General features: G+C 45.7%; 1 protein-coding gene across 4 annotated transcripts; it reads right to left on the bottom strand.

The window, feature by feature from the left end:
• Positions 1-1,268: 1,268 nt before the first annotated feature.
• On the bottom strand, positions 1,269-25,850 carry AKAP1 (A-kinase anchoring protein 1). 4 transcript variants are annotated; one of them, XM_054085184.1, is made up of 11 exons: positions 25,749-25,850; positions 13,399-15,371; positions 11,046-11,179; positions 9,496-9,622; positions 8,797-8,927; positions 6,823-7,000; positions 5,980-6,130; positions 5,286-5,353; positions 3,782-3,855; positions 3,042-3,107; positions 1,269-2,893 (listed from the first exon to the last, which is right to left on the bottom strand). In XM_054085184.1, the coding sequence occupies exons 2-11, from the start codon at positions 15,347-15,349 to the stop codon at positions 2,834-2,836; spliced, it is 2,940 nt and encodes a 979-aa protein (XP_053941159.1). In that variant the 5' UTR covers positions 15,350-15,371; positions 25,749-25,850; the 3' UTR covers positions 1,269-2,833. The 4 variants fall into 4 exon arrangements, with proteins under 4 accessions (XP_053941159.1, XP_053941161.1, XP_053941158.1 ...); XM_054085186.1 differs by lacking the exon at positions 25,749-25,850 and adding an exon at positions 25,491-25,729; XM_054085183.1 differs by lacking the exon at positions 25,749-25,850 and adding an exon at positions 25,482-25,728.
• Between the last annotated feature and the right edge of the window lie 330 nt (positions 25,851-26,180).

Genomic DNA, 26,180 nt, shown 5'->3' with positions numbered 1-26,180 from the left:
GGAGGGGAGGTGTGGGCTGCCAGGGACTGCTTAGCAAGGGAAGGCTGGAGCGTGCCTCAGAGCCGGCAGGAAGCTCTCCAGGCAGAAGTTATAAATAAGCCATCTCCAGAGACCTCATTCATTTTACCCGTAATAAAATTACCACTTTTCAAAGGGAAAAGCCCCTTTGAATGGCTTCAGTCAAACGAACCCCATGGGATGGCTTAGCTCAGATGCATGTATGCTCAGATCCCAGTTCGCAGCTAAGAACTATAGAGCCGCTTCGAAGACACAGTGGGGATAGTACTATGAGCAGTGTGACCTCTTCAAAACCCATCCCAGCTACTTATCCAGGTCTAAGGGGCACAAAGCATCACCACTGCATCATGGAAATGAAAATGCAAATGCAACTAACTTGTTTCAACCTCTCTTCTTCCTTTTTTGACCTATACCTTTCCTCCTACTCTTTTCCAAGCAGTCCATAATTACCTCTCCCTATCTCAGTGAAGCCATTGACCCTTCTTCATAATCACAAAATGATTTGGGTTGGAAGGGACCTTATAGCTCATCCAGTTCCAACACCCTGACATGGGCAGGGACACCCCACTATACCAGGTTGCTCAAAGCCTCATCTACCCCACTACTCCCCACCAAAAAACCCAATGTTTGATTTTGTGTGCATGTGCGTCTGTACACACATCTACAGACCACTAAGGCAGTACTTGGAGTTTAACACGCTTTGCTCTGCACGGCCCTAGCTCGGTCAGTCCAGCCCATGCCTTTGTTTCTTTTCCATCCAGAGAGTGTGAATACATCCTACTGCAAGAATAGGGTTTCCCAGTTGCAAGGTGCTCCAGTGCCAAGGGGAAAGGGCAAACCGTTCCCTGAGTGACCAACTCACATCACTGCACTGCTTGGCTTAAACAAGAAACCTGACAGCATTTTAAAGATCGGATTTTACAGCCCGCACAATAGAAACAGACTCTCAAGTTTCACGTTTCAACATACAAAAGGGACATCCCGGGCCCAGAGTAAATTAATTCCACAAATACAAAACAGTTTCAAAAGCCTTGAGTACCATTGCTCAGACTAAGGCTTTCTAATATGTAATTCATCGTAAAAGTAAACCAAATTTTCAGCTGAAAAGAACCCAGGAGATTTGGGGTTTGACCCTTCTGCATATATTGAAAAACACATCACAATCTTATCCCACCTGCTTATACCAGGAAGCTTCCTTCCCAACCCTACATCATAAGAAGTCAAGAAATGAAGGCTCTTAGTCATCACAGTTTAAGACAGCTTAAAATTCGTACTTTAATTGAAAGGGAAAGAAACATTCCAAGAGGATATATGTTTTATAGATTTAACGGATTTACCAAATTTAGTTTTCATTGGACGTTACTGCAAACATAAACAAGAAATCATAAGCACCGAATAGGAGAGAACTCAAAAAAAGGATATGACCGTACCAAACCAGAAGGGATTGGGCCAAATGCTTTTGTAGGCAACTATCCAAATGTGTGAGGTACTGACATGTTAGCTCATAGGATGTGAGAACATCCTTCAATCCACCTGAAAAAACTTCTGAGGACTGACTACATCAACATTTCCCTGGCAAGTATCTTCTCAGCCAGCAACAAATCTCAGCTCAATACATATCCAAAATGATACACATTAGAGGGCATATTTTTAGGAATATTAAGTCAGCTTAAATTACTTGAGCAAAATTTTAAATGTGATAGAAATCTAAAAAGGAGGAAAAAAAAAACTGAGAGAGAACACCACTGCAATATTAATGCCAAGTTGTTACTTTTTTTTTTAAACATATCTGTACAGCAACATAGCAAAGAATGCAGTGATCACAATTCAAACCAGACAGCAACCTAGGGGAATGCTAATCCTGTATACAGCAGAGCTGAAACAGTCACAACATTCAGATGCTCCAAATACGTTGGCTACCCTAACGCACTCCAAACCAGTTCTACCTACATAGGACGTTTTGGTGTGAAAAAGTTTCTGTAAAGTTCCCTTTGTTTCCAGTGTTTTTCTTGTACAAAATATTACAATTTTTTATATATATTTACAGATTTGCACAGCTAGAAAAATATAAACTACAATTGGGCTTGGCAATCAGTTCTTTAAATACATGACATTTCAGAGCAAAAAAAAATGTAGTGGTAACATATCCTGCACTTCAAACATCTTCACAGAGAAGCTTTCTTCCTTAAGCATCTCAAGCCTAAAAACCATGACTGCAGTGAGACACGTGCCACAGGAAGTGCAACGAATGCAATTCATCTACCTCCCGGCATAAGGAAGACACAAGATGAATATTGTTTGTACAGGTTAGTGGCACAATACAGAAAAAATGTAACTGAACACTAAATCCCTTATTAATATTCATTAATTTCATAGGTAGAGCCTGTTAAAAAAGTGACAACCGATATGACTTGGAGGAGAAGCAGATACTAAGTTGATGGGACATTATACATCTTGAACAAAAACGCAATCACAATTAACATTTCAGGGGCATTTGCTTGCTTCAAGCAAGCCCCAAGCTTTTAAGGTTTTTTTTTCCATTCTTTGAGTGGAGGCCAGGGAGGACTTTTTGCTTTAAAGCTACAGTATCTGTCAGTATGGCTTTTAACACCCCGCCTTTCACTGAGATGAGGTACATGTTTCTAGTGAAATAGTAACAGTTGAGCAAAACATGTTTCAATGGACCACAAGACTCTGCACTCTGGTGTAAAGATTTCTTATGAGACGTTGCCAAACCGAATTGTAACAGTGCAAAACAAGATTTCTTCTTTTGTTTTTCTCTGCAGAAAGAGTTGTCGCGGCATCTTGGACATTGCTAGTAGTCCAGCCACCGAGCAAGTCCTCTTTCCACCAGAGTTCTGTTTACTGACACCACCTAAAGGGAGGCGGGGGGGGTGGAAAAAAAACCAAAACAGCAGAAAGGTGAACAAACTACCAACAAGAAACACAGCAAGTTCCTAATCAACAGTAAAACGACTGCATATCAAACTGTTTTGAAAAAATAGGTACATCAACATACGCACCTCATCTCCTGTCAAGTTCCACAGGTGTATCATTGGCAGACCTGTCGCACTGTCATAGTTTGTGACCTGAAAACACACAAAAATATTAGCATGCGGCAATTCTGGTCTGAGCCACAGAGGATGCAAGGCTAGCATTGTTCACTGCATATCAGAAACCCAAACTTACTAGGCTAGCAGAAACACAGGCAGCTGGGACACCCTGCTGGCAAGTTTGCTCCAGACACCGAAATCCATACCTTCGCTAGAATTAGGGATGCATTTCAGCACTGCATCAAACTGAAGGAAGTGATGAAGCTGACTGCCACAAATGCTATCAGCTGTCACATGGGAAACTCATCCCAATTAACTGACATGGGTACTTCTCCCTCTGGCCAGCCAGAAATCAGGTCCTGATGTCAATGTTGCAAAGACAGCTGTGACTGTCAAAACAACAGACCCTGGTGAATACTTGATCCGCTGGACAACAAGTGACCGTGCTCTGTAAACCCACTCAGGTGCCCTTCCTCCCTGCCCGCATGAGGAACAGAAAGGAATACTCATCCTTCCCAGCCACTCAGTCCTGAGCGGTGCTGATGCTACACAAGAGAGTTCTCAGTGCCAAAGACTTCTCAACAAGAACCCTGCCCAGCAGCCAAGCTCATAGGCTCAGGCGCTGGTTTTGATTTTAACACACACAGTACATGAGGGGGTAACAGCAGCAGTCAAATCAGCAAGCAGGCTTTTCCAGATGGCTCAAGTACCTGCGCCACTAGGACTGCACCTCTGGTCATCTCACTAACAGCAGCGTCAGCTTCAGATGAAAAGTGATCCTCATCTTTGGAAAGAAAAGAGCAGGAGAAAACAAATGAGATATTCATAGGCTTTAATGGCCAAAAGGGACTATTAAGTTCATCTTGTCTGACCTCCTACATGTTAGGCCAGAGAAACCTCACCTACCACGCTGCAGGCACACAAGCTGGAGACCACACAAGTATTACACCTGCTGTGCTGCTGAAGGGAAAGGATGAAGTGCTCTCTAAAGCCACTAGCTAAGTTGATGAGAACATAAGTGGCTGATGAAATAGGAGGCTTTAAAGCTAGAAAAGTAGACTTCTCTAGTACCTTGGAGCTGCTTTTAGTGTTTTGGTTCTTAATAAACAAAGCTCAGGAGGCCCAGGACTTTATTGGCCCTGCACAGAGTGCAATATTGCAGATAAGAAGTCAAAAGCATTTGTACTGCAAGTTAGCTGACACCTGAATGGTGTCAAATGCAGCCTCTGCAAGCATTGGCAGCTCAAATCTCTTGGCTCACACAAGGGACATGGACAAGGGTACTGTTGCTAACTCCACACCTGTAATACAGCAGGCAACCCCTGTGTCCCAAGTAACACAGTTACAATCTACACTGTAGACCAGATGTAGGCATTACCATTTTGAAGGAAAGTTGCTTATTTCCTACCAAACCGCTGCAAAATAAAGCTTCTCCTTTGCCCTCCCCGCCCTGAGAACATCTCCTTACTGCCCCACAAATACTGAAAGGGGTAGGTCACGCCAAAGGGAACACCAATTTCTGCTAGAAGCAGCTTAAACTTTCCTATTTTTCTACAGTCTTGGCATGGTCCGTACCTCCTGGACTCCGGCCTTACCACAAACCCCAGTGGTTAAATTTGGCCTGACCCCCCCCAGCTCCTACAGCCACCCCTTTCACACCCATTATGGTAGATTTTTAGACACTAATGAACCGATTGTCTCTAATGCCACTAGAAAAAAGAAGGAGAAAAAAAAAATCAAACCAGAAAGCATTTCTAGGCAGTGACTGACAATCTTCCAGTGCTTGGACAGTAGTCTTTGGAACACAGAACCATACGCATCAGTCATTTTAGTAGGAAAATGTCAGGTATTTGTCTAGCAGATTAAAAACAAAGTTTGCATTTATAGCTACTCTATGACAGAACAAGGCAGAGTACTTACAGCTACTTCACCTACACCCTGCCAACTTGCTGCTTAGTAGTGTAATTCATTCTTCTCCCTCATGCAGGAAAAAGCCTGGACATTTATCATCTTTCCCTTGGAGTCTGACAGGTTATGCCACGCTAGCACATTTAGAAGAATAAAGTACAATTTTTCCAGTCCTTGCTCTAGTCACGTCAGAGGCTGTGCTTGCAATAGGAGGGAGAAGGTTTAGACAGAATCATTGCTTGTACACAGCTGGCATCCATTTAAACCTGCAGGAGCACCAACAGTACATTGAGAGAGCTCCATTACCTGGAAGTGGCATCACGTTGTCTAGTAAAACTTCTGCTCCTTGGAAAGGTAGTGTTAAGAAATCAGACCTTAAAGAGAAGAGAATCAATCAGAATAAGAACATGGCTTTAAATTACTCATGTATCCTTTAAGGCGACATTGATTAATCAATTGCTCTAACAGGAGTTTGGTTTAAATTGATGACAGCCAAAAAAAAAAAAGAATCTGACTATTCTCCCAGCAATTAAGCAGCAGCAATAAATTGTCCGATTAGCATGCCAAGTGGGATTGGGCTCCAGGCAAAAACTACTTCCGTAATGGAGGCTGTACTGCTTTTCTCCCACCTGCGGGGCACAATCAAGTATTTAATGGAATAAGAAAACCCTCATCCAATATGGCTCTCCCAGCCAATGGGGTTGGGGCATAGAGGATCCAAGTCCTACTCCTAGCTCATCAATTAACCATACTTTGGGGCCTTCTGAAGGCATCCTTTTTGCTCAGCCACTGAAGGGGCTGAAGTTGCAATTTCCTTTCATCTCTCCTTGCAAGAGCTTGCTGTGCTCCCAAGGAAACCACACTGTTGCAGAGACAAACCTTTCTACCATTTCCCCACCTCAGCTGTGGAAAAACCTATAAGCAATTCAAACAACACGGATGCCTCTGATGATGATTCAAGCCAGACATGGCCTCAGGCCATGGAAGAAGAGCTAGAGACCTGATTTGTCTGAGCGTGTCGATCTTCACTTTCTCATATCCTCCATAGTCCACGTATCTGAGCTCTACCTCATTGGTCTCTTCAAAGTAGTTAACAACTTGAGCCCGTAACCATGCCCCATCCAGGCCTGGGGCTGCACAGATAATACCAACTGCAAAACATAAGAGTACAAAGCAGAAAGGCTCAGTGTAAGTGCATTTACAGAAACCAGACCTTCAGGCGCTGGTAGTGCTGCACTGAAAATCAACAGCATTTCTTATGCCGCTTCCATTTTATTTCAACATCACCCACACCCCTGCTGAACAAGGCCTGCAGCTGGGACACAGGAGAGATGGGTTTTACTCTCACGTTTGTCTACCACTCCCACACTGTTCTACCCAGGCATCCAGTTGCCTTCCAGCCTTTGGTCACTAACAGTGAGGTCTGTCTCCGAAAAGGAAAGTAAGCACTAGTAACACTTTCCATGGGATGCACCCTCCACTTTACACCATATGCAATGCAGCGACACTATGAAGATCTGGGAGTAGTTCCACACTTTGCCAGCGAAAATACACCAGATAGCAAGCTGGTTAGAAATAACCTGAGACAGACTTGGCTTCATTCTGAATTTCAACATGTAGCTAAGTGGCTGGGGAGGTACCCCAGAGATGACTGGGGAAAGGAAGGGTAGAGCAACAACTGTGCTCTGGCACATTTTATCATTAAGAAACGATAAAATTACAAGTGAACTATCACTTTCTCACCCACTGGGAAACTTCCCAAGCCTAACTCAGGGGCATTAGACTTTTGCAGGACCCTTGAAGTTTCTCAACTGAATAATCTTTAAGCAGTCAAGTTACTTGCCTTCTACCGGAGTCAGTAGTGTTGGGATTTCAGGTTGAGAATAGCAGGCATACATCTGCTGGTCCAGGCTGCGCAGGACATGGAAAGTGGGGTGCGTATGCTGCTGCAGAAACATGTGCCCTGCATTGATCTGGTGTGCCACGACCACCTCTACGGTGACTCCATCTGGGAGGAACAGCTGGCACAGGAAGGAAAGAAATTCTCATTAAGAGTTCTTTGCAACACAAGCTTCATCCACAGCAACTCTGTGTTCCACCGGCAACTCCCAAGGCTTACAGCCATGGGTGGAAAAGCCCTGGCACTCTGGTATTTCACTTCCAAAAGCTGCTTTGGATCAGGAGCAGAAAGCTACTTATTGTTACTCTGTGTTATTCTAAAGGACATCAGACATGGAGTGGGGCCCATCTTGTACACAAGACTCTTGGCATAAAGCACCTAAGACTTATGTACCCAAGAGATCAGTGAGCAGAGTCAGAATGATACAGGTCAAGTCACGCTGCATTGTCAACACAGTGCAACTTGCAAGGAATCCCTGCCCATAGGGTTTTTAAACATCAAGGTAACCTTCACAGGATTGTCCAAGACTCATCACAGGTCTCATTTTCAAAGTAATTTGCCCTGGCTGCTAGAAAGCCACTATGTTGGGCAGCTTCCAAGCACTACTGTGCTTAGAATACATCTAAAATGCCTTTAATTTCCCAGCATAAATTCCCTTCTCCAGTACAAAGCCTGTATTCACATCTATGGAGACAGTTACGTCCACAGTTACTTTACAGATTCTAGATGCCCAATGCAAGCAAAGAAATGTTTTTAAGCACCGATATAGCAAAAGCAGCATGAAAACTCTTCCGGGAAACACCGAGATTAAAACCTCCTTTAAGTGTAATCAAATGTCACAAGGAAGTAAAACAGTTTATAGAAAACCAGCTTCAGGATTTGGGGACAATACCAGTAATGGCAATGGATCAGTGGAGCATTCTGACCTCAAAGCAAGTGGCTCTTAAGCAGAGGGGACAGAAAATCAACTCTGCTCCAGACTGAAGTGCTATTTCCTCAGACAAACACCTAGTCTGTAGGTAAAACCCACGCAGACCAGATGTGTGACTCCATGAGTTTAACTGGAGTCTGGTGAGACATTCTGCTACAGTCCAAGGGCAATCAAGAGAGACTTCCCACCATTTATCAGCATTACTGAACAACTAGGAGGTGCCAGTTGACTGGAGACTGGCAAATGTGACACCCATCTATAGGGCCAGAAAGAGGATCCAGGGAACTACAGGCCTGTCAGACTGACCTCTGTGCCGGAGAAGCATACAGAGCAGATCATCTTGAGTACCATTATGTGACAGTTGCAGTACAACCAGATGATCAGGCCCAGCCAGCATAAGTTTAGAAAAGACAGGTCCTGCTTGACTAACCTGATCTCCTCCTATGACAAGGTAACCCACCTAGTAGATGAGAAGCTTGTGGATGTTGTTTACCTAAACTTTAGTCAAGCCTCTGACACTGTTCCACCTGGAGAAACTGGCTCCTCATGGCTTGAATGAGTGTACCATTCAACATGTAAAAAAATAGCTGGCTGCCCAGGCCCAGAGAGTTGTGGTGGTTAAAGGTGAACCCAGTTGGCAGCTGGTCACAAGTGGTGTCCCCGGGGCTCTGTGCTGGGTCCATTCATGTTTAATACCCTTACCAATAGTGGACTAGGCAGTGTTAGGTTAAGGGTTGGATTCTTTTCCAACCTGAATCATTCTATTATTCCATATTTCTCAGCTTACGCAGAAAGGAAACAGTAGGGGTAGAAGAGGTAGATAAATCTCATCTGTAGCAGTTACACAAGCCAGACAATAGGTAGCCACAAAAAAACAAACTCTGAGGGCATCTGTAAAGCAGCCACGTGGATATAGTGTACTAAAAAGTAGGAACCAATAACAGCTCTCACTCTGACATCCGCACAGCCAGAGAGCTAGGACTTACCCAGGCAGTCATTAGGAGGGAATGAAGCGTTAGCGGAGCTGGTGGAGGTAGACCATAGATGTTACTGAGAGACAGCTCTTTGAACTTCTGGCCAATCAGGTTCAGTACTTTGTCTACTTGCTGTGGGGAGCCTGGAAGAAAAATCCCACAGAAAGCCTGTAGCACAGATATGCTGAGGACAGTCTCACCCCACCACAAGAAGCAATATCACTACTGGAAGTCTCCTGTGCTACATCAAGAAAAGTTTTAACAGCTTGGCCATGTAGCTTGATATCAGACCAACATGAGCATCTCAGGCTGCCAGGCCCCAGTTTCAACAGCTTTAATCTCCAGTACAAGCCCCGTTCAGTGACAGATATTTTTCAGCCACAATTAGTCTAACATACTTCACAGTCAAAACCGCATTTGCTGATACCCATCCCACAGCTCCTCCTTCAAACCTTAAGGGATCATGCAAAAGATGTTTGTTTAACTACAGCCCCCGAAGATGTGAAAATGCATTCTTACCTCTTGAACAGAGGGTTCAGATGCCAAGGCACAGGTGACTTGGCGAGTACCTCTGCTGTAACAGCGCTGAGCAGAAAAGTTTCATCAAGCACTGGACTCGTGAAGCCACTAAATCTGTTTAAATTCCTTGCCCATCTAATTAAGGTCCCCAAGGTACACATAAGACCACAAATAAAGAGACATTTCACTTACCTTCGATGTGGCAGACTTGGGAGTCACGGAAATAAGGTAGTGTTGAGACATAAATTTTGGCACCAGACGCTTGCCTCAGGAAACTCATAAATCTTCCTTGTCTGCCAATCAAACGGCCAACTAAGTCCTTTATGAAAGAAAGGGACAAGAAAGCAACAGTAAGGAAGAGAAAAGGATCTCAAACATCACTGTTCTCTAGCTCACTTCACCCACGTTCCCAGTTTCTGCAGCATGGGGCAGGCAGGACAGATATAAGGCAATGCTCGACCAGTGTAAGGTTGAGCTGGTCTGTGATGAGTCAAAGTAGATACCGATCAGTAAGCACAGCTCATTTTGATAGATCCATCTTAATATCTTGTAGAATGACACAAAGACATGATGAGACAAAACCAGGTCTGGTAAAGGCTACTATCTTCCCACAGTCAAGTAAGGTCACATCCGCTCCCAGCCTCCCTCCGTTTGTTTGTTTTTTAATAAAAGCATGCTACATGCATTTTTCATTCAAATGTAAAATTCTAAGTTTTTGCAATTTTTAAACAAGCTAATTAGAATAGAAAGGGAGTAGACAAATTCACAGGACCATAAAGCAGGCTACCATGCCCATCAGGCTACAGAGTCACTGGAGAGCTGTGCAAGTTGACAAAGAGATATCGGTGCGAGCCCCTGACACTTTTACTCTTCCTCTGGCACCTGCCAACATTTACTGTTGGAGACCAGACATCAGGACAGGATTGTTCAGACAGTATGAATAACACGGTATAGTGTAAAATTAGCTACTTTAAGACAAGTGACAGCCTATCTTCACTAACCACTGAAACATATTTTTCTGCCGTAGAACTGCTTCCTTAGCCTGTGTTTTATTGATCCATTAAAATGCACGTAACATGTCTTCACTGGGCTCACATCATCTAAGCACTCAAGGCAGCATTATCCATGCTTATCCTGCCAGGAGTTGCTGTCTCACATGCCTGGCTGCCTGTACTTGGCTCTACTGAGATGCAGAACTGCAAAAGGACTTTCACCCACAGGTGATTTTGCATATATAAAGCACGGAAGAAGGTATGAACATATTTCTAAAAAACAACGTCTTTCCCAACCTAGAAGAAAGCTGACTATAGCCAGAGCAGCTTCACACAACAGCTCAGATGAGCATTCGGCTCATTCAGAAGGGTTTGGACAGGCAGTTGAAATGTAGCCTTCCTACAGGGTGGAAATAAAAAAACAGCACTTGCTCTTGGTAGCTGTGTACCCTCAAAGCCTTCCGAATGCTTTCAAAGCATCAGACTAACAGACTGAGGTGGAAGATAATGGGGAATAATGATTCCAACAACCAAGGTTACCCTGGGCGTAGCCCTGATGTGCCTCTTGTTTGCAGCTGGGTACTGGCTCTTCACTCTTGTTGAGTCCTAACAGGAGCTAAATGCTGAAATCCTCTTTGATTTGTTGTTGATCTCCCTGGGATGGCACTAAGCCAGTACCAGACTAGAAGAACCAGAAGATGGCTTATGTAGTGCAGGGCAGGATGTGCGAACAGGCCAGTGGCTAGTTACCTTTGGGACCTCTATTTCCCAGATAATGACGTCAGACTTGCTGGATTGTCCTCTTAGCTTAGAGTTCTGGTGAGTCATTGTCTTCCTCATAGCACAGCCGCTGTCCACAAAATCCATTCTATTTACATCCGAACCTACAAGATATGCACATGTCAGCACTCAGACAGCCCACACCATCCAGCTACCAGACACAAGGCCATGAAAAGACATTTCATAGACAGGTGACATTGAGGTCTTCCTACGTATTCAATTAGGATGTTCCTGTATCAGGTTCCCCAGAATTTTAGAAAGGGTAAAGTCCCGTCACACACAGCCTACTGAAAGCTTCTTTTATTCCTGGAGAAAAACCTGCACACCTCTGGGAATGCAGCAGACAGAGGTTGGAGTTCAGCAGCAGTCCTCCAAACTCAGTGACACCTTACACAGCAGCAGAGACAAGACACTATAAGGCACAGTGACCAGACAAGAGCTATGGTAATATCAATGCTGGTATTTTGGCAAGGTATTTTGTATTTTTTCTGTGGCTTAAGCAGAGCTCTTCCTTGGGTGTTCAGCACACAAGGAGGCACACGCAACCCCTTCCTTCATTTGCTCTTTGCAGCGACACTACATCCCTGCCCCAGCAGGGTTTGCACAGAGATCTGAGTGCCAGCTGTGCCCACTGCCAGCTGTCACAGGGGACTGCCTCTTGCCCAAATTAGTCAGATGCTTGAAGAAACAAGGTGCCAGAGCTGAATAACATTTTGTTTCCAAACTATCATCTGATACCAGGAACATTTCCACCTGGCAAAGGGACAAATTCAAACAGCTTTCTCCTGGTCAGATACCAGATACAGTACAACACAAGGGTGATCCTTCCTCCAGATTAGCCTCACTTGCTTGCAAGTATTCAGACCACACAGTGCAAGACCAAAGATGAAAAATAAACCAAACAGCTGCTTCACACTTGCCACATCTTAACCAGTGACAGAGCACAGATGCCTGGAAAGTCAAAGGCAAACAGTGCAGCTGTTTGCCATAGACTTCCTAGACAAGGATGAGGATTTGAGTCTTGCAGCCTGGGTGTGAAGGTCAGCTGTAGGACCTCTCATCCAATAGAGCCATGTAATCAACTTTACCTGTTGCACCTGCTTTCCCTACCCTTCAGCTGTTTCAGTGAAGAGATTTTAGCCCTTGTCATCTCCTGAACAGGAGGAGAAAGTTCTTTACAGGGAGGGTGACCAAGCACTGGAGCAGGCTGCCCAGGGAGGGTGTGGAGTCTCCTTCTCTGGAGATAGTCAAGCCCACCTGAACATGCTTCTATGCAACCTGCTCGAGGTGACCCTGCTTTAGCAGGGCAGCTGGACTGCATGAGATCCAGAGGCCCTTCTAACCCCAGCCATTCAATGATTCTGTGATCCAGGCTCCACAACACTTGTACTTTTCTTGTCACACCAGTATTCACAACAATGCAATGTCATTTTCTTCCTATCGTTACTCTCACTAGTGAAGACGTTTTGTGGGTTTAGTCCTTAACTGCTGGCAAACTCAATCCCTATGTCTTGCCATAAGCATCATTCCAAACACTTTGTAGCTATTACAGAAGACATCCTGTCATTAAGGGCTGTTGGCACCACAGGGTCCTATAAAGGATTTTAGCATCCATACCCAAGGTCACACAGGCTAACATTTGCTCAGACAGCTTTGTGTTCTGCCAGGCACACACCATCCCAGGTCTAGAAAGCAAAAGCAGCACAGACAGGTGGAACAACTCCATGAACATTGCTCCCTGTTGGGATTTCTTGGCATGCACCTGCCCTTCCAAGCAAAAAGGCTTCAGGGCAACTGGTCTGCAACCATCTGATTTTATCAGAATTCATCAGAACACAGTCCTGGTTTACCCAGCAGCACCTCAGAAACCTGCCTTACAGCTCACTTTCAGTAGCAGCCCATCAACACAAATATAACCCAGGTCTTACTGAAGGCTGCCTGAACAGAAGCAGAAACCATTCCTATGAGCAGGCTTGAGAAAACCAGCAAGGTGTTCAGTGGCCTGGCCTGTGTCCAGACGCAGTTCATGTCCCTGGGCTGCTCAAGCACATGCTCAGCCTTGGACAAGCAGCTTTGTGCTGCAAGGGGACCAGCCTGTTCATCCCTTTGTGCCACGACCAGATCACCCAGCTAACACTGGATGCTACAGATGAGAATTCTGAGCCCATATGCATACCTACCTGCACATGAGGGCTAAATATCCATCTGCTGGGGAGGTTATACATAGAGAGGATTTAACTGAACATGTTCTGAAGCAGAAGGGTTACAGCACATGAAATGCATGTTCACCACATTTTTGTAGGAGGCTTTTCAACTTCCTTACCTTCCAAGTGATCTCCATCCATCCCTACTGCCTTGGTACACTCACTACACAAGTCTGGACCATCCTCTTTCAGTACTCCATTGCTGTATGGCACTATGCTGTCTTCAGGTAGCTTCAGAGCAGAAGTTTTGTCACTTGGTACTGAGCTCTGCTCGGCAAATGTGTCTTGGGTGGCAGATATGCTCAGTGAGTCCGAATGCTGGCCTGATGTGCCAGACAGCATTGTATTCGGCAATGGGTCCTCCACACTCGTCCCACATTCTGATGTGTATGTGCTGTACCCAGAGTCCTCCATAACCAAAGGTGACTTTTCCAGGGATCCTCCATGGTTTTCCACATGAGTCCAATCAACTCCTTGGGATTCACTGCACACAACATTCTTCATCCCACAGTCCTTCGTGCCTCCCTGAACAAGGCCAGATAAACGGTCATGTGTTAAACAGCTGGAATCTGCCACACACTGATCCCGTTCCTCTGTCTGCAGGGATGTCAGCACTGCAGCATCACTCTGTGCAGCAATGTTCTCATTAACTACAGTAGCTTTCTCCACAAGCACCTGATCAGAGCTAAGAATGCTTGCCGCCTCCAGAGGAGTCTCAACGCAGCTGGCAGCAGCCTGGCAGGCCCGAGTGGACACATCACTTAGCAAGCCAGACAGCACTCCCTCACTGCACACACGGTTCTTTACCCCACAGTCTCCAGTGTCTCCTTGAAGAGTGATGGACAAACAGCCATGTGTTAAACAGCCAGAACCTGTCACACTCTGATCCCGTTCCTTCGTCTGTGGGTGTGTCAGCACTGCAGCATCACTCTGTGCAGCAATGTTCTCATTGGCTATGGTAGCTTCTTCTGCAAGCATCTGATCAGAGGAAACACTTGCCAACACCAGAGGTCTCTCAACTCGGCTGGCGGCAGCCTGGCAGATCCGAGTAGACACATCACTTACAGAACCAGACAGCACTTCCTCAGTTGCTGCCAAAATCACCTTGGAAATGATGTGTATTGCTACTTGTTCGATTTTCCCAACTTCTTCCTTGTCCAAACATAGTCCTCCAATCTTCTCTCTTTCCAATTCATCTCCTTTTGGCTGTGTGTCCTCCTCATGACACACAGGTACAGTACCGGCAATTGACTCAGACTTTTCATCCCTGGTCTGCTCCAAACAGACAGACTCCAAACTATCCGGTAACGTGCTCACTGCAGAATCCTTATGACTTGATACAACTTCATTGTCGAGAAAGGCTTGTGGGGCATGGGCTTTTTTCTCCAGTCCCAAGGAAACAGCGGTCACAGAGCCAGTACCAGACAGGACCATTTCTGGCATCTGGCTTTCCTTAGGGGGCTTAAGTGAAGAATCATCTGATTGCTCTGCATTGCTGATCTCCATGATCCCCAAAGACTTTTGTGTCAGTGTCACCGATTCTGATGGCCACTGATCTTGGTTTGCACTAGAGCTTGAATCCAGTACAAGGCTCACTGCAGCACTGCTGTCACACTCTGTGCTCTTTGAGATCAGAGGGAGAGAAACACAAGCAGGGAAACCGCTTTCATCTTGAAATCCTACTGTTTCTAGTTTTTCACTGTCGTCCTCAAGGGTGCTGGGGTGAATTGTCATTGCTGACAGGTCTGGAAGGTCCTGCGAGAGATCTAGCCTCCCATGAGACTGGCACAGGAGAGAGGGCGTCATCGACCCTGCTGACAGCAGGTAGGTCGAGGTTTCATTCTCTGGGCATTCCTCTTCCGACAAGAGATGCAGTCTTCGAGGAACACATACTGCTGGCTTGGGTGATGAATCATTCTCTAGCACTTCCTGCTGCTCTTCAGTGTCTATTGCTTGTTTGTCATGATAGCTTGCATGCCTTTTTCTATGGGAATAGATCCACCAGCAGCCAAGAAGTCCCACTGCTCCAGGTACGGCATAGATCATAACATCACGGAAGCGTAAAGCCATTTTACAGAGCCTCAGCTTATCCCTAGAAGGAGAAACAGAAACCATGTTAAAATGGTCACAAGGAAGGTAATAGGGAGGCCTAAAGTTTCATAAATGCCTTGAGATATTTCTATTAGCATGGACAGGCTTGTTTTCTAGCACTGTTTAAACTCACATCTCCGCTCTACCAGCAGCAGAGCATGGCACATGATCCCTACCTAAGACTAGGGATACCTAGACGTTGCTCACCATTATACTGCTTCACCTGACCTTTATGCTTAGAACAACTTCACCTTTCTCCTGCCTCCCCTTTGAAGACCAATATCGCACATGAGGACAGTATCCAGCAGTGTGAGTCTCTCCAGCATCAGGTTGGGTTCAGCACACAGCTCTACCACAAGCACTACAAGGCATAAACTCCAGACACTACAGGTCTCCCAAGTTCTCTGCTTGAAAGACAGCATCACATTCCTGAAAGTTTCATAGGTTGACAACACATGCTGCTCTAAAACATAACTCACTGAAGGTGAAGTGCTTTGCAAATGTTCTCACCCACAGCACAGCAAGTAGCCAGCATGCAGGCACACCACAGAAGTCTGCAGTTAAGAGGCTAAACAGTAACAAGAAGCAACTCCATTTACTTTTATGTGCACAGCGTAAGAATTCCCAAACAGAGAGCAACTACAGCCTGATGAAGCACCTCCTAATAACCTGACATCCCTCAAAGATTTTGCAGTAGTGAAGATGGAAAATATGATACAGCACCCTTATAACAGCAGTATGCATCTGGCAATAGTAGCCTGGAGAGAGGCACCACTAAAAAAAACCCAGCTCCAAAGTTTGTTTTGCATCTAGATTCAACTATGTTGATAGCTGCTCCTCCCCTGACTTGCAGGAGTTGAAAGCCTTCTCTTCTACTGTCAAGAGTGTGTGAACCCTTCCCTGCCCCGACACCACTGAAACTCCACTGAAACCGTATCCCAGGCACGGTCCTCCCCATCCACAAGCCTCACCTGGGTTATACAAGGCAAGGCTAACATACCTTCCCTTTTCCTTCAAGGAAGTCTACAGCTGGAACAAAGCTAAACAGTCACTGACATCCTCAAAACATCCTTGCTGCAAAACACTCACTGTTTATATTTTCACGGAGCAGGAATTAAAGCAAAACACCTCGTGCCTGACAAGGCTTACCCAGGACAGACTTTTCTCCAGGCAAGCCTCAAGACTTTTGCCAGTAAGCAATAAAAATAAAAATAATAAATTGTTTTCAGGAGATAGTGAAGTCCTAGAAATGGAACCACCCACAGAAAAAGAGTATTACCTAGTTCCTCTTTAGAAGCATAGTATTTCTTAGCCAAGAAGACAATCCAGTCAGTCTCCAGACTATGCTTAGTCTGTCTCAACTGGAAAGAAACTTTTGTTATCAGAGCAAGTGTTCTGACCATGGCTCCCAAACACAACTCTCCTTTGAGGCCCCAGTTTTCAGGATGAGCCGATTAAATTCTAGCCAAGGGACAAAAACAAGCCTCCCTCAGGCTCAAATCCAGCATTCAGGCATCAGATAATTTAAGGCTCACTCCACCCCATAGGAGCAAACAACTTTATCCAAGTTAGCTCCAACACCAGCCTTGCTTCTGTACTACTTACTGCAGCGTCCTAATGACTATGGCAAACAAAGAAACAGATGGCAGAAAACAGAGGCTAGAAAATTTCTTGCTCTATCCCAAACCAAAGGTCAGCTGCAGATACTAGTTCAGAAATTCAGTAATACGTCCAGCATATCACGAATGAGGTGTTTATTGGACTACATGAGAAACCCGAGTCTCATTTCACAGAGTATTCATAGCTGCTACTCTCTAAATCCAAGTTACTTCCAGTGGGCATCAAGTACAGGGCTCGCAGCTGAGGATGAACTTTAAGTTAACAGCAACATCTGAGATTTGGAATTAAAAAAAAAAACCCGAAGTCTATGCAATCACATGGATGCTTGGATTTTGGAACTTAGCAAATGGAAAGGGTGAAGTCTGTACATTCACAAGACAAAAGGTTCACATTTATGCTCTATAGCACAATGGCACATTGAGAGCCAGTGCAAGTGCTCATCTGCTGTCTGCTTACATTGTTATAATTAATGCAGAACCACCCTACAAGCTGTCTCACAGGCGTACCACAAACTCAAATTAAAGTAGCTCACATAAGCCCATTCCCAGCAAGCTTTCCTGATTAAACAGACAGCCCTATTATTATCCAATTCCCTATTAAGTTGCACCAACTGTACAAACAATTGCCCTACACATTCCTTCAGCACAGGAACACAGTAGCAGGATGCCCCACAGAGGGACAGGCCTTTCCCAAAGCCTGGCAGACAAAGCAGTTCCAAGAGTCATTGTAAACATGAATATCATTTAGAATAAAGATCCTCAGTCTTCTGCGATCTATTTGGATCACTGGGGACTGCTGGATGAGCCGACTGCTCCTTGTGAAGTTCCTGAATTTCATGTTTTTAGTTTGACTAGTTCTAGCAAGAGCTGCACTAAACTATCAGTGATCATGTTAAGTGGGAATTCCACATCCTTCCATCATATGAGAAAGGGATAAAAGGCAGCAGCTCTGCACAAGATGCCAGCAGACATCCTAAAGCACTGGGTTGGCCAAGGGACAGCTAACATCAACAAACAACTCCTTACAGAAACACAAAAGGAAGACTTTGGTGGCCTGATTTTGATATGCTGGTCACAGTGTCACTTTTCATGGGCTGCCTGGAAGGTGACCAATTTTTTAACCTGCTCAGCCCAACAGGTTTAAGATGCAGCATGTACTTCTCTTTCATTTCCTCCCCAGGATTGTTCCTAAAGCCCATATGCATTTTCCAACACATTTAGGAGTGACAAAACCCTCTCTCCATCACAATTTGACAGTCAGTTCAGGACTGCACGGGCAATACATGGAGGGAAGAAAGCCTGGGATTTTCCTGCCAGCAGCAGATCAGAAAGTGGCAACTTGTCGAATCACATGGCTTTAAAAACTGCCAAACCGGAGGGAGCCTGGCCTCATGGTCCTTGCACTCTCCAAGCAGGGTGAGCCAGCTGGGGACTCACAGCAGTTCCAGAGGCTCTGGACTGGGGACAATCAGCTTGTAAAAGCCAGAACCAGTGTGAAGCACTGGGCCCCGTGCAGTCCTGTACCAAAAATAGAGCTGAGCTAGCACAGAGCTTGCACACTGTACGCGCTCGCCCTGCACCACCAGCCACTTCCACTTCCTTCTGCACGTTAGGAATCTGGTCTAAATGTCACACCTTATATCAAGGCACAGTCAGAGAGCTACAGCTAGGACATGACTATTCAACTTGCTAAATAATCCCCACAGTAGTCAGGATTGGATTAATTCACCAAGGGGAGAGTAGGGGTCAAGTTAGCTCTCCCCATCTGCATCATGACTTGATTTATGGAAATATTCTGCTAAAAAACAGGGCGATGAGGGCAAGAATGAATGCACACACTTGTCTATGTTAAAAATAAAAAAGCCAAGGACAGTCAACTTATTCTACTTGTTCACATTAGGGTCCCAGTGCAGTTTTGAGCCACCATGTTTCTCCAGCCAAGACAAACAATCCTCAGTGTACTCATCCTTATAAGGTCAGAAATGTTCGCAGCACGAAGCTCACGGAGAAACCAGATAATTCATTCTCAAGGTCCGAGAGGAGAGTACTGCAAGCACTCACTCCAGATTTTCAGGGCTTCCTACATCCAGGAAGATCTGTTCCAGGGACCAGCTGCTTCAAGTCTCTATAAGAAAAGAGGACAACTCCCAGGTGACTGAGCCCCCATGCCCTGCCAGCGCCTGCCTCCTCTGCTTCCTGACTGGAGAGGTTACATTGCCAATCCCCAAAAGCACTGGAAATCAAGGCTAGAATTAAAGATCATCCTGAAAGATCACAGAGCAAGCAAGCAGGCAGCTAAATTGGAATGTAGCTTCAACAGCAAGGCCAGGATACCTCCCTACCAACCCTATAGTTAGCGACACAGCACTCGGGAAATAAATATGATCTGGGTGAAAGAGAACTGGACGAGGCTGGCACAGTTGAAACGAAACGGGACCACGTGGGCTCTTAAAATTTTCCATCCTAAAAATAACCAGTAGCTCATACTATGCCTTATAGGAGGCATAAGAAGAAGAGTTAACAAAAACCTAAAGAAGTGGAGGCTGTACCATTAAAATCAGTGAAATGACTGCACAGGAACAGACACAGACAGACCTGGCCTACCCTTGGCGTAAGGCAGTTTTTCATCTAGAGCTGTTTTGGCACATGGCACCGCAACATCTAACTGCAGCTTCTCTGTTTTTCATACCAAGATAAAGGAGCAGGCAGTTGACAGGGAATACACCACTTGCTTCCTCCAAATCCTGCTGGAGAGTACATCTAGAGTGTGGTTCAAGCTGGAGAGCCAAGACATCCCTTAGGACACAGGTTAGCATTACAGAGGCTGACGTTCCAGGACATAACTGAGGTCAGTGGCCTACAAGCCCTTGCACCTCACACTCCTGATCCCCAGAGTGTCCATCAGCCACAAGACTTTGCAGCCTTTCCCACACTCCTCTACCAGCCTGCCTGGAGTACCACCATCAAAACAAACATCACTTAGGCAGGAGTCTGCAAAACATGACTCAGTAGCTACAAACATCCAAAAACAGGTAGGAGCCAGGCAAACAAGATCTCTAACTGGATGGCACTTATAAAAAATAAAAGGCAAACAACTTAAATAATTAAAGGAAAGTGGTGTGCAGCAATTTCTGTTTCAAACACCAGTACTGAAAAACAAGAACAGCAAGAGAGACCCCTTAAGCAATACCATCTTTTCACAACCCAGTTAACACGGGCTACAGAGCTTGAGAAACAGTCTCTTCTTGTGAATGAAAATTACTAATGAAGCCACTCCACAACTTTAAAATTTTTAAGAACCAGGAGTCCTATTTGCAGAGGAATAAATTATGATGTAAGGATAAGGCTGAAAAAGAGCTAAACTAGAGCTCTGGAAAAAAACACCACCAACACTAGGCTGTCTTTTATCTCTTAAGATAAAAACTACTTTCAGTGTAATCAGCTTCACTGACATTCCTACAACAGCTCACTCCCCTCCTTTAGAGCTGAAGCTGCACTGATGGCCCAGGCTTTATGTATATTTCATTTTACAGTTGCTGCTTCTATGCATTTTCTCCCACTCAGGAGCCAAAGAGTGGCCCAGCACAGCTCCATAGTCTCAGCAGCATCACTGCCAGTCCAAAGCAGGATTCGGAACAGCTTCCATTTACACACTGAAAAGCAGAGTACCAGCCTAGCCAAATTGTAGAGTGTTTTTACTGGTGTTTTGGGAATCACCAAGCAGCTCATATATATGCTAACACTGATGACCAGGAATCCTCACCACCTACATTGCCTCTTAGATTAGTGCAAGGCCCTGAGCTGATCACCCTTGCTATACAATAAGCCACAAATTACACTTTTAAATTAAGATTAACCTTACCAGATATCAAGGTGCTTACTGCACTATGTATCTTATTACCTTCCTGCTCCAGTCTTTCATTATTTATAGTTTCCTCAATCAAGCTAGCGAAGCTAATACAGCCCTTGCTACAAGCAACATAGTGTAGCATCTGCCACAGATGTGGCTTATCAATTATAATTTAAAAGCAACCAACTAAGTCAAATGCCTGGTATCTTCATCAATTTCCAGAAAACAGGCATGCACAATACCCAGGAGCAAAGACTAAAACAACCAAAGGCTTCCAATAAACTCGGTGCACAAGAGAAAAAACAGACTTGAATTTTCAAGGAGACAAAACAACAAGGTTTACATCACAACACACTGATACTGCTGCAAGAGACAGTGAGAGAAGAGGCAGCACTGAGACCAAACAGGTATCTGGAGAACAGAACCAAGACCTGCTCACGGGGAGGTTTACTCTGCACAGCAATGAGACCTTGATAAACTGATCCTCAAAACAAAAGCTGGGCTAGACTTACAAAGAAAACGAAAAAGCAGTATTCAGCCTTGTGCCCAGAGTTTGGTTTGGTAAGAACAAGCCGCAAAAGCACACAGAGAGGAATAATAAACATTTTTTAAAAAGGCACTCTGTATTCAGGAAGGAACAGCACAGGTTTCACTAAGAGTCATTTAGACCGAACAATCAGGAAGATAACTTTTAGTAAGCTGGCTAAGGCATAGAAGAAGTTACAGGACATACTTGAGACCTAATCAGAGAGAGGCACGCTGTCCTTTGATCTGTATTACAGCAGCACCTACCAGCCCTCGCCCAAACTATGCTGGGAGCTGTTCTCACACAGAAAGGCTTCCCCAAAGACTGCAGGCTGCCTCCTTTCCTCAGCTTTGGCAGTGCTTTTTTCAGAAAGCAAAGCCAAAACAGATGAAGTGATCTTCCTAGAGCCACATCGAGTTGGAGAAAACAGAAGGAGTAGAAAATAATTCTCCAACTTGAGGGACAAAAGCCCATTGTCTTTAGAAGGCAAAAAACAGAACACTATACTCCATTCAACTTGGAATATTTTAGGGAAGTGACGTGTACATTTCTTTTGGTGCACTCCTGAACACCAAAAAATTCTTCCTACCCCTGCATTGCAACAATAAATGGAATAAATGTCCAAGCACAGAGACTCCACTTTAAGGAAGGGGAAACTGCAGGGTCACAGCTCTGAGATTTATGGAGATATATACTCCAATCCTTGCAAGTTTATAATTCACATTTATCCCTATGCAAAGCTAATGCCCCCAATACCAGGGGTGCATGCAGATCATGAGCTTTTGCCAGGAACTGCTGCTATTTATACACAGGGAGTTGAAATCAACTGTAGCACATGGTGAGTCCCTTGTCCCCATTGCCAGCCGGCAGCAGAGGTCAGAGGCAGTCTGGACCTCACCAGGTCTACCAGCACTACTTGTTTGCTGAAGAATGATTTTAAGTGACCATTTACAAAATAGCCAACTCTGATAATTGCAGCGAACAGGGCCCATAAACTCAGAGTCAACTGAGTACAAAATGCAGAAGCACAGTTAAACAGAATCCATGTAGTGGACAACAAAAAAAAGCCCAGTAAACCAGCTTAAGACAGATCATATGCAAAAGCAGTGACATGCAAACATATCACCTTCAGCAATCCCCAGGAGAAGCAAACTCAACAGTCTTAATTTCCAGGAAATATGGAGCATCGGCTGAATAAAATAGCTTCTTCCAAGTACCTGAAAGTAGCTGCCTGAAGTTAATCGTCACTTCACAAAGCTTAACCAGCCATTTCCATTAAGAGTTAGTTCCACGGAAGTGCTGCAGTTAGAAACCAAGGCTTAAAAAAAGGCTAGTCATTAGATCTGAAACATTAAACAAGAGTAATTAATGTTTTAATTAATGTTTTCTACTACTTCTAGATGTTGCTACGGGCACTTGGGATACCAGCCCTGATCTTATTACAGTCTCCCTGGACACTAGAAATACCTGAAATGATTTTTTCACATCAATAAGTGCATGTGAAAGACCAGAGCCACAGATAAGTAGGGTAAGTTGCTTTTAAAGTACTATGCTCATCTGGTAACTCTACTACTGCAGAAGCATATTTGCTCACAAACACTCCCAAAGTAAGTCTGCAATGTTTTGAAAATGAACACAAGAGTCTTAACAGAGTAAATCAGCTGCTCCTGACTCTCAACAGCTTTGGCTGCAATCCTCAAACAAACTCACTCCTGCTGCAGTTAACTCCCAAAAGAATCTGCAGGAATTGGGAAGCTACTTACTGTGGTTGATCTGAACTTCAGGGACCTTCATCTCACACCCTGGGGAGGGGAATTCCTCTTGCCTAATTTCAGGCATTGTGGAATGTCTAGGTTAAAGCCAAGTCTTTCTAGGCAGTTGATGATTTTTAGTATTAGCACCTCAAAGCATCTCCAGAGATCTTTAAGAGGGATCTGGTTCCTAGGATAGGTACATAAACTCAGTGCTACTAGGCAGAGCACACCCCTAAGCAAGATACAGCTACCAGAATGCACAACTGTGTTCCTGCAGCACGGTCCACATAGACTCTCCAAACCTAACAAAAACATTTATTTCATGTCTGAGAGCAAACAGCATGCAGCCCTGCTGTAGAAGATACTACAACAATCACAGAGATTCACCTGCCTAATCCCCCAGCACTGGTGCCCCCTGAGAACTTCCAGAAGTCCTTCAAGAGCTCAAACACTAAAACAAAAGCAGAGGGACTGTCAAATGAGTGGTATCATGACAGCAAGTGATGCAGAAAGAAGGTAGATTCTAGCAAGCTCCAAGCACAGCTCAAGTCCTACAGGCTTTGTCCTCCTAACATACTAAAAAGTTGTCATTTCCTTCAGTGTTCTAGGCAGCATGTGCAAACAAACCAATTAATGCAGAACTAAACTGTGCCATCCAGATACACGTCGTGAAGTAGCACTACTCTTCTCCAGAATCACAGGTACACTGAGATTACTCGAGGACAGCCACAGTAGCTCAGCAAATGCCTGAACAGTATTTCACCCTTTACACAGGATGCTCATTAAAGAATGAAGAGGTTAAGTGACTTAAACTGGGTCACACAGTGACAGAGCAGCAAGCTCAGCTCTGTTGATCTGACAGCTCTGGCCCATGTGCTACCAAGAAGCCATGCCTCCCTTGTGAGCAGTTGTGCCACGCTCCCAGCATGCCACGTGCTCCTCCTCGGCTCTACTACACACACGAAGTGCTGTAACCCAGTAGATCATTCACAGGCACAAAGCAAACAGAAGAAGAAAAATAAAGTTACCATCTCCCACTATTACTTTCCCCAGCAACAAGCCATTTCCTTTCACCTGAGACAAAGTCCACAGAGGCTCTGATAATGCCCAGCAGGTGCTAGCACAACCACCGACCTGACCAGGGCAGCACACGACCCTGCAAACACAGAAAGGCAGAGTTACTCCCATTCTGCGGCCCCTTATTTTTCCAGAACAGACTGACTGCAGTCAAATGCACCTTTTGTTGCCGTTTCCTACTACTATAGAATCATAGAAGAGTTTGGGTTGGAAGGGACCTTAAAGCCCATCCAGTCCCATCCCCTGCCATGGGCAAGGACACCTCCCACTAAGTCAGGCTGTCCAAGGCCCCATCCAACCTGGCCTGGAACACCTCCAGGGATAGGGAAGTCACCACTTCCCTTGGCAACCTGTGCCAGTGCCTCAGCATTCTCATGGTGAGGAGAGTCCTCCTTATGTCCAGTCTAAATCTGCCCCTCTCCAGTTTATACCTGTTCCCCCTTGTCCTGTCACCACAAGCCTTTGTGAACAGCCCCTCCCCAGCTTTCTTGTAGCCCCTTTCAGGTACTGGAAGGTCTCTATAAGTTCTTCTCGCAGCCTTCTCTTCTCCAGGCTGAACAACCCCAACTCTCTCAGCCTGTCCTCCTACGGGAGGTGCTCCAGCGCTCTGATCGTCTTTGTAGCCTCCTCTGAACCTATACCAAAGCTCCATATCCTTCTTATGGATACGGATAACTCATGACAGGGATGCCCTTGCAGAGATGCACGTTCTTTCCCGCTTCACAGCATGACTCAACAGACTGTAATAAAGGACTTGGCCACACATAGATCAAATTGCCAAATTCTGGAACACAAGTAACTCAGATCTCACTTGCTTCAAAGAGGAGGAAGAAGAAAAAAGTCAAAACAAGAATTCCTCCAGGAGAGCAAGGCTACAGAAACATTACACTCTTGATAACAACGCATAACAAGTACATAACAACTCCCTGCTCCTGATCCTGCCCCATGCGGGTCACAGGCAGAAGTCAGTGCAACACATGAATAGTTTACCAATAAGTTTTCTCTGCTTTCACTGCAACATTTGAACAGTTTACCGATAAGCTGTCACTCGTTTCACTGCAACATATGAGAAGCTTTAACAATACCAATTTTCACTGCTTTCACTGCAACATTCGAATAGTTTACCAATAACAGCTTTCACCGGTTACACTGTAACATATCAAAAGCTCACCAATGACAGTTTTCACGGGTTTTACCGCCCCACGAGCGAGCTCAGCCCTCGCCCACACGCCCGACCCGCCGCTCGTTTTCGCCCTCACGGGGGAACGGCCCCCACGAACCTCACCTCCCGTACCCCTTTCCCCCAGGGATGCTCCCGGTGCCTCCGCTCCGAGCGGGACAAACGGCCAAACCCCCCCGGGGGCACCGAGAGGAGAAACCGAGAGGAACCCGCGCTCCCTGCAGTGGCTTCGCGGCTTCGGTGACCCCGGGCGCGGCGGGGCCGGGCGGGACCGGCGGCAGCACAGCAACCCCAGCACCCCGCGGGCCGCAAGGGCCCTGTGTGGAAAAGGAGGAGCCCGCAAGGCTCGGCACGGAGCGGGGCAGCACTCACGGCAGGCGCGGGGCCGGTCCCGGTCGCTCCCACGTGCAGCCCCGGCCGGGCCGCCCGGCTGGGACTTTGCAGCGGCGCCGCCGCCACGCCCCGCGCCGCAAGTCTCGCGAGAGCGGAGCGCGTGCCGCGAGACCGCGCCTGCGCACCAGCACCCCCCCGCGCGCCCCCCCTACCGCGCGCCGCGGTGCCTCAGGGGTGGCGGTCGGGGGCTGAGGGGCGTTCGTCGCTGTTATGAAAAGCACTTATGGCGATAAAAAAAGTGGAATAGTTTGATTGAAGCTAAAGTAGAGTTCATCCAAGGCACAGCGTGTTTTGAGAGTTAGACAGAATTTCTGTCTTAAGAGGCTGCAGCACCTCTGCTGTGAGGACAGACTGAGAGGGCGGGGGTTGTTCAACCTGGAGAAGGCGCCAGGGCGGACCTTAGAGCAGCTT

This window comes from Cuculus canorus, chromosome 20 (assembly GCF_017976375.1).
Source record: "Cuculus canorus isolate bCucCan1 chromosome 20, bCucCan1.pri, whole genome shotgun sequence".
Lineage (NCBI taxonomy): Eukaryota > Metazoa > Chordata > Aves > Cuculiformes > Cuculidae > Cuculus > Cuculus canorus.
Note: the sequence above shows the minus strand (reverse complement) of the source record. Positions and strands in the feature narration are given on the sequence as shown.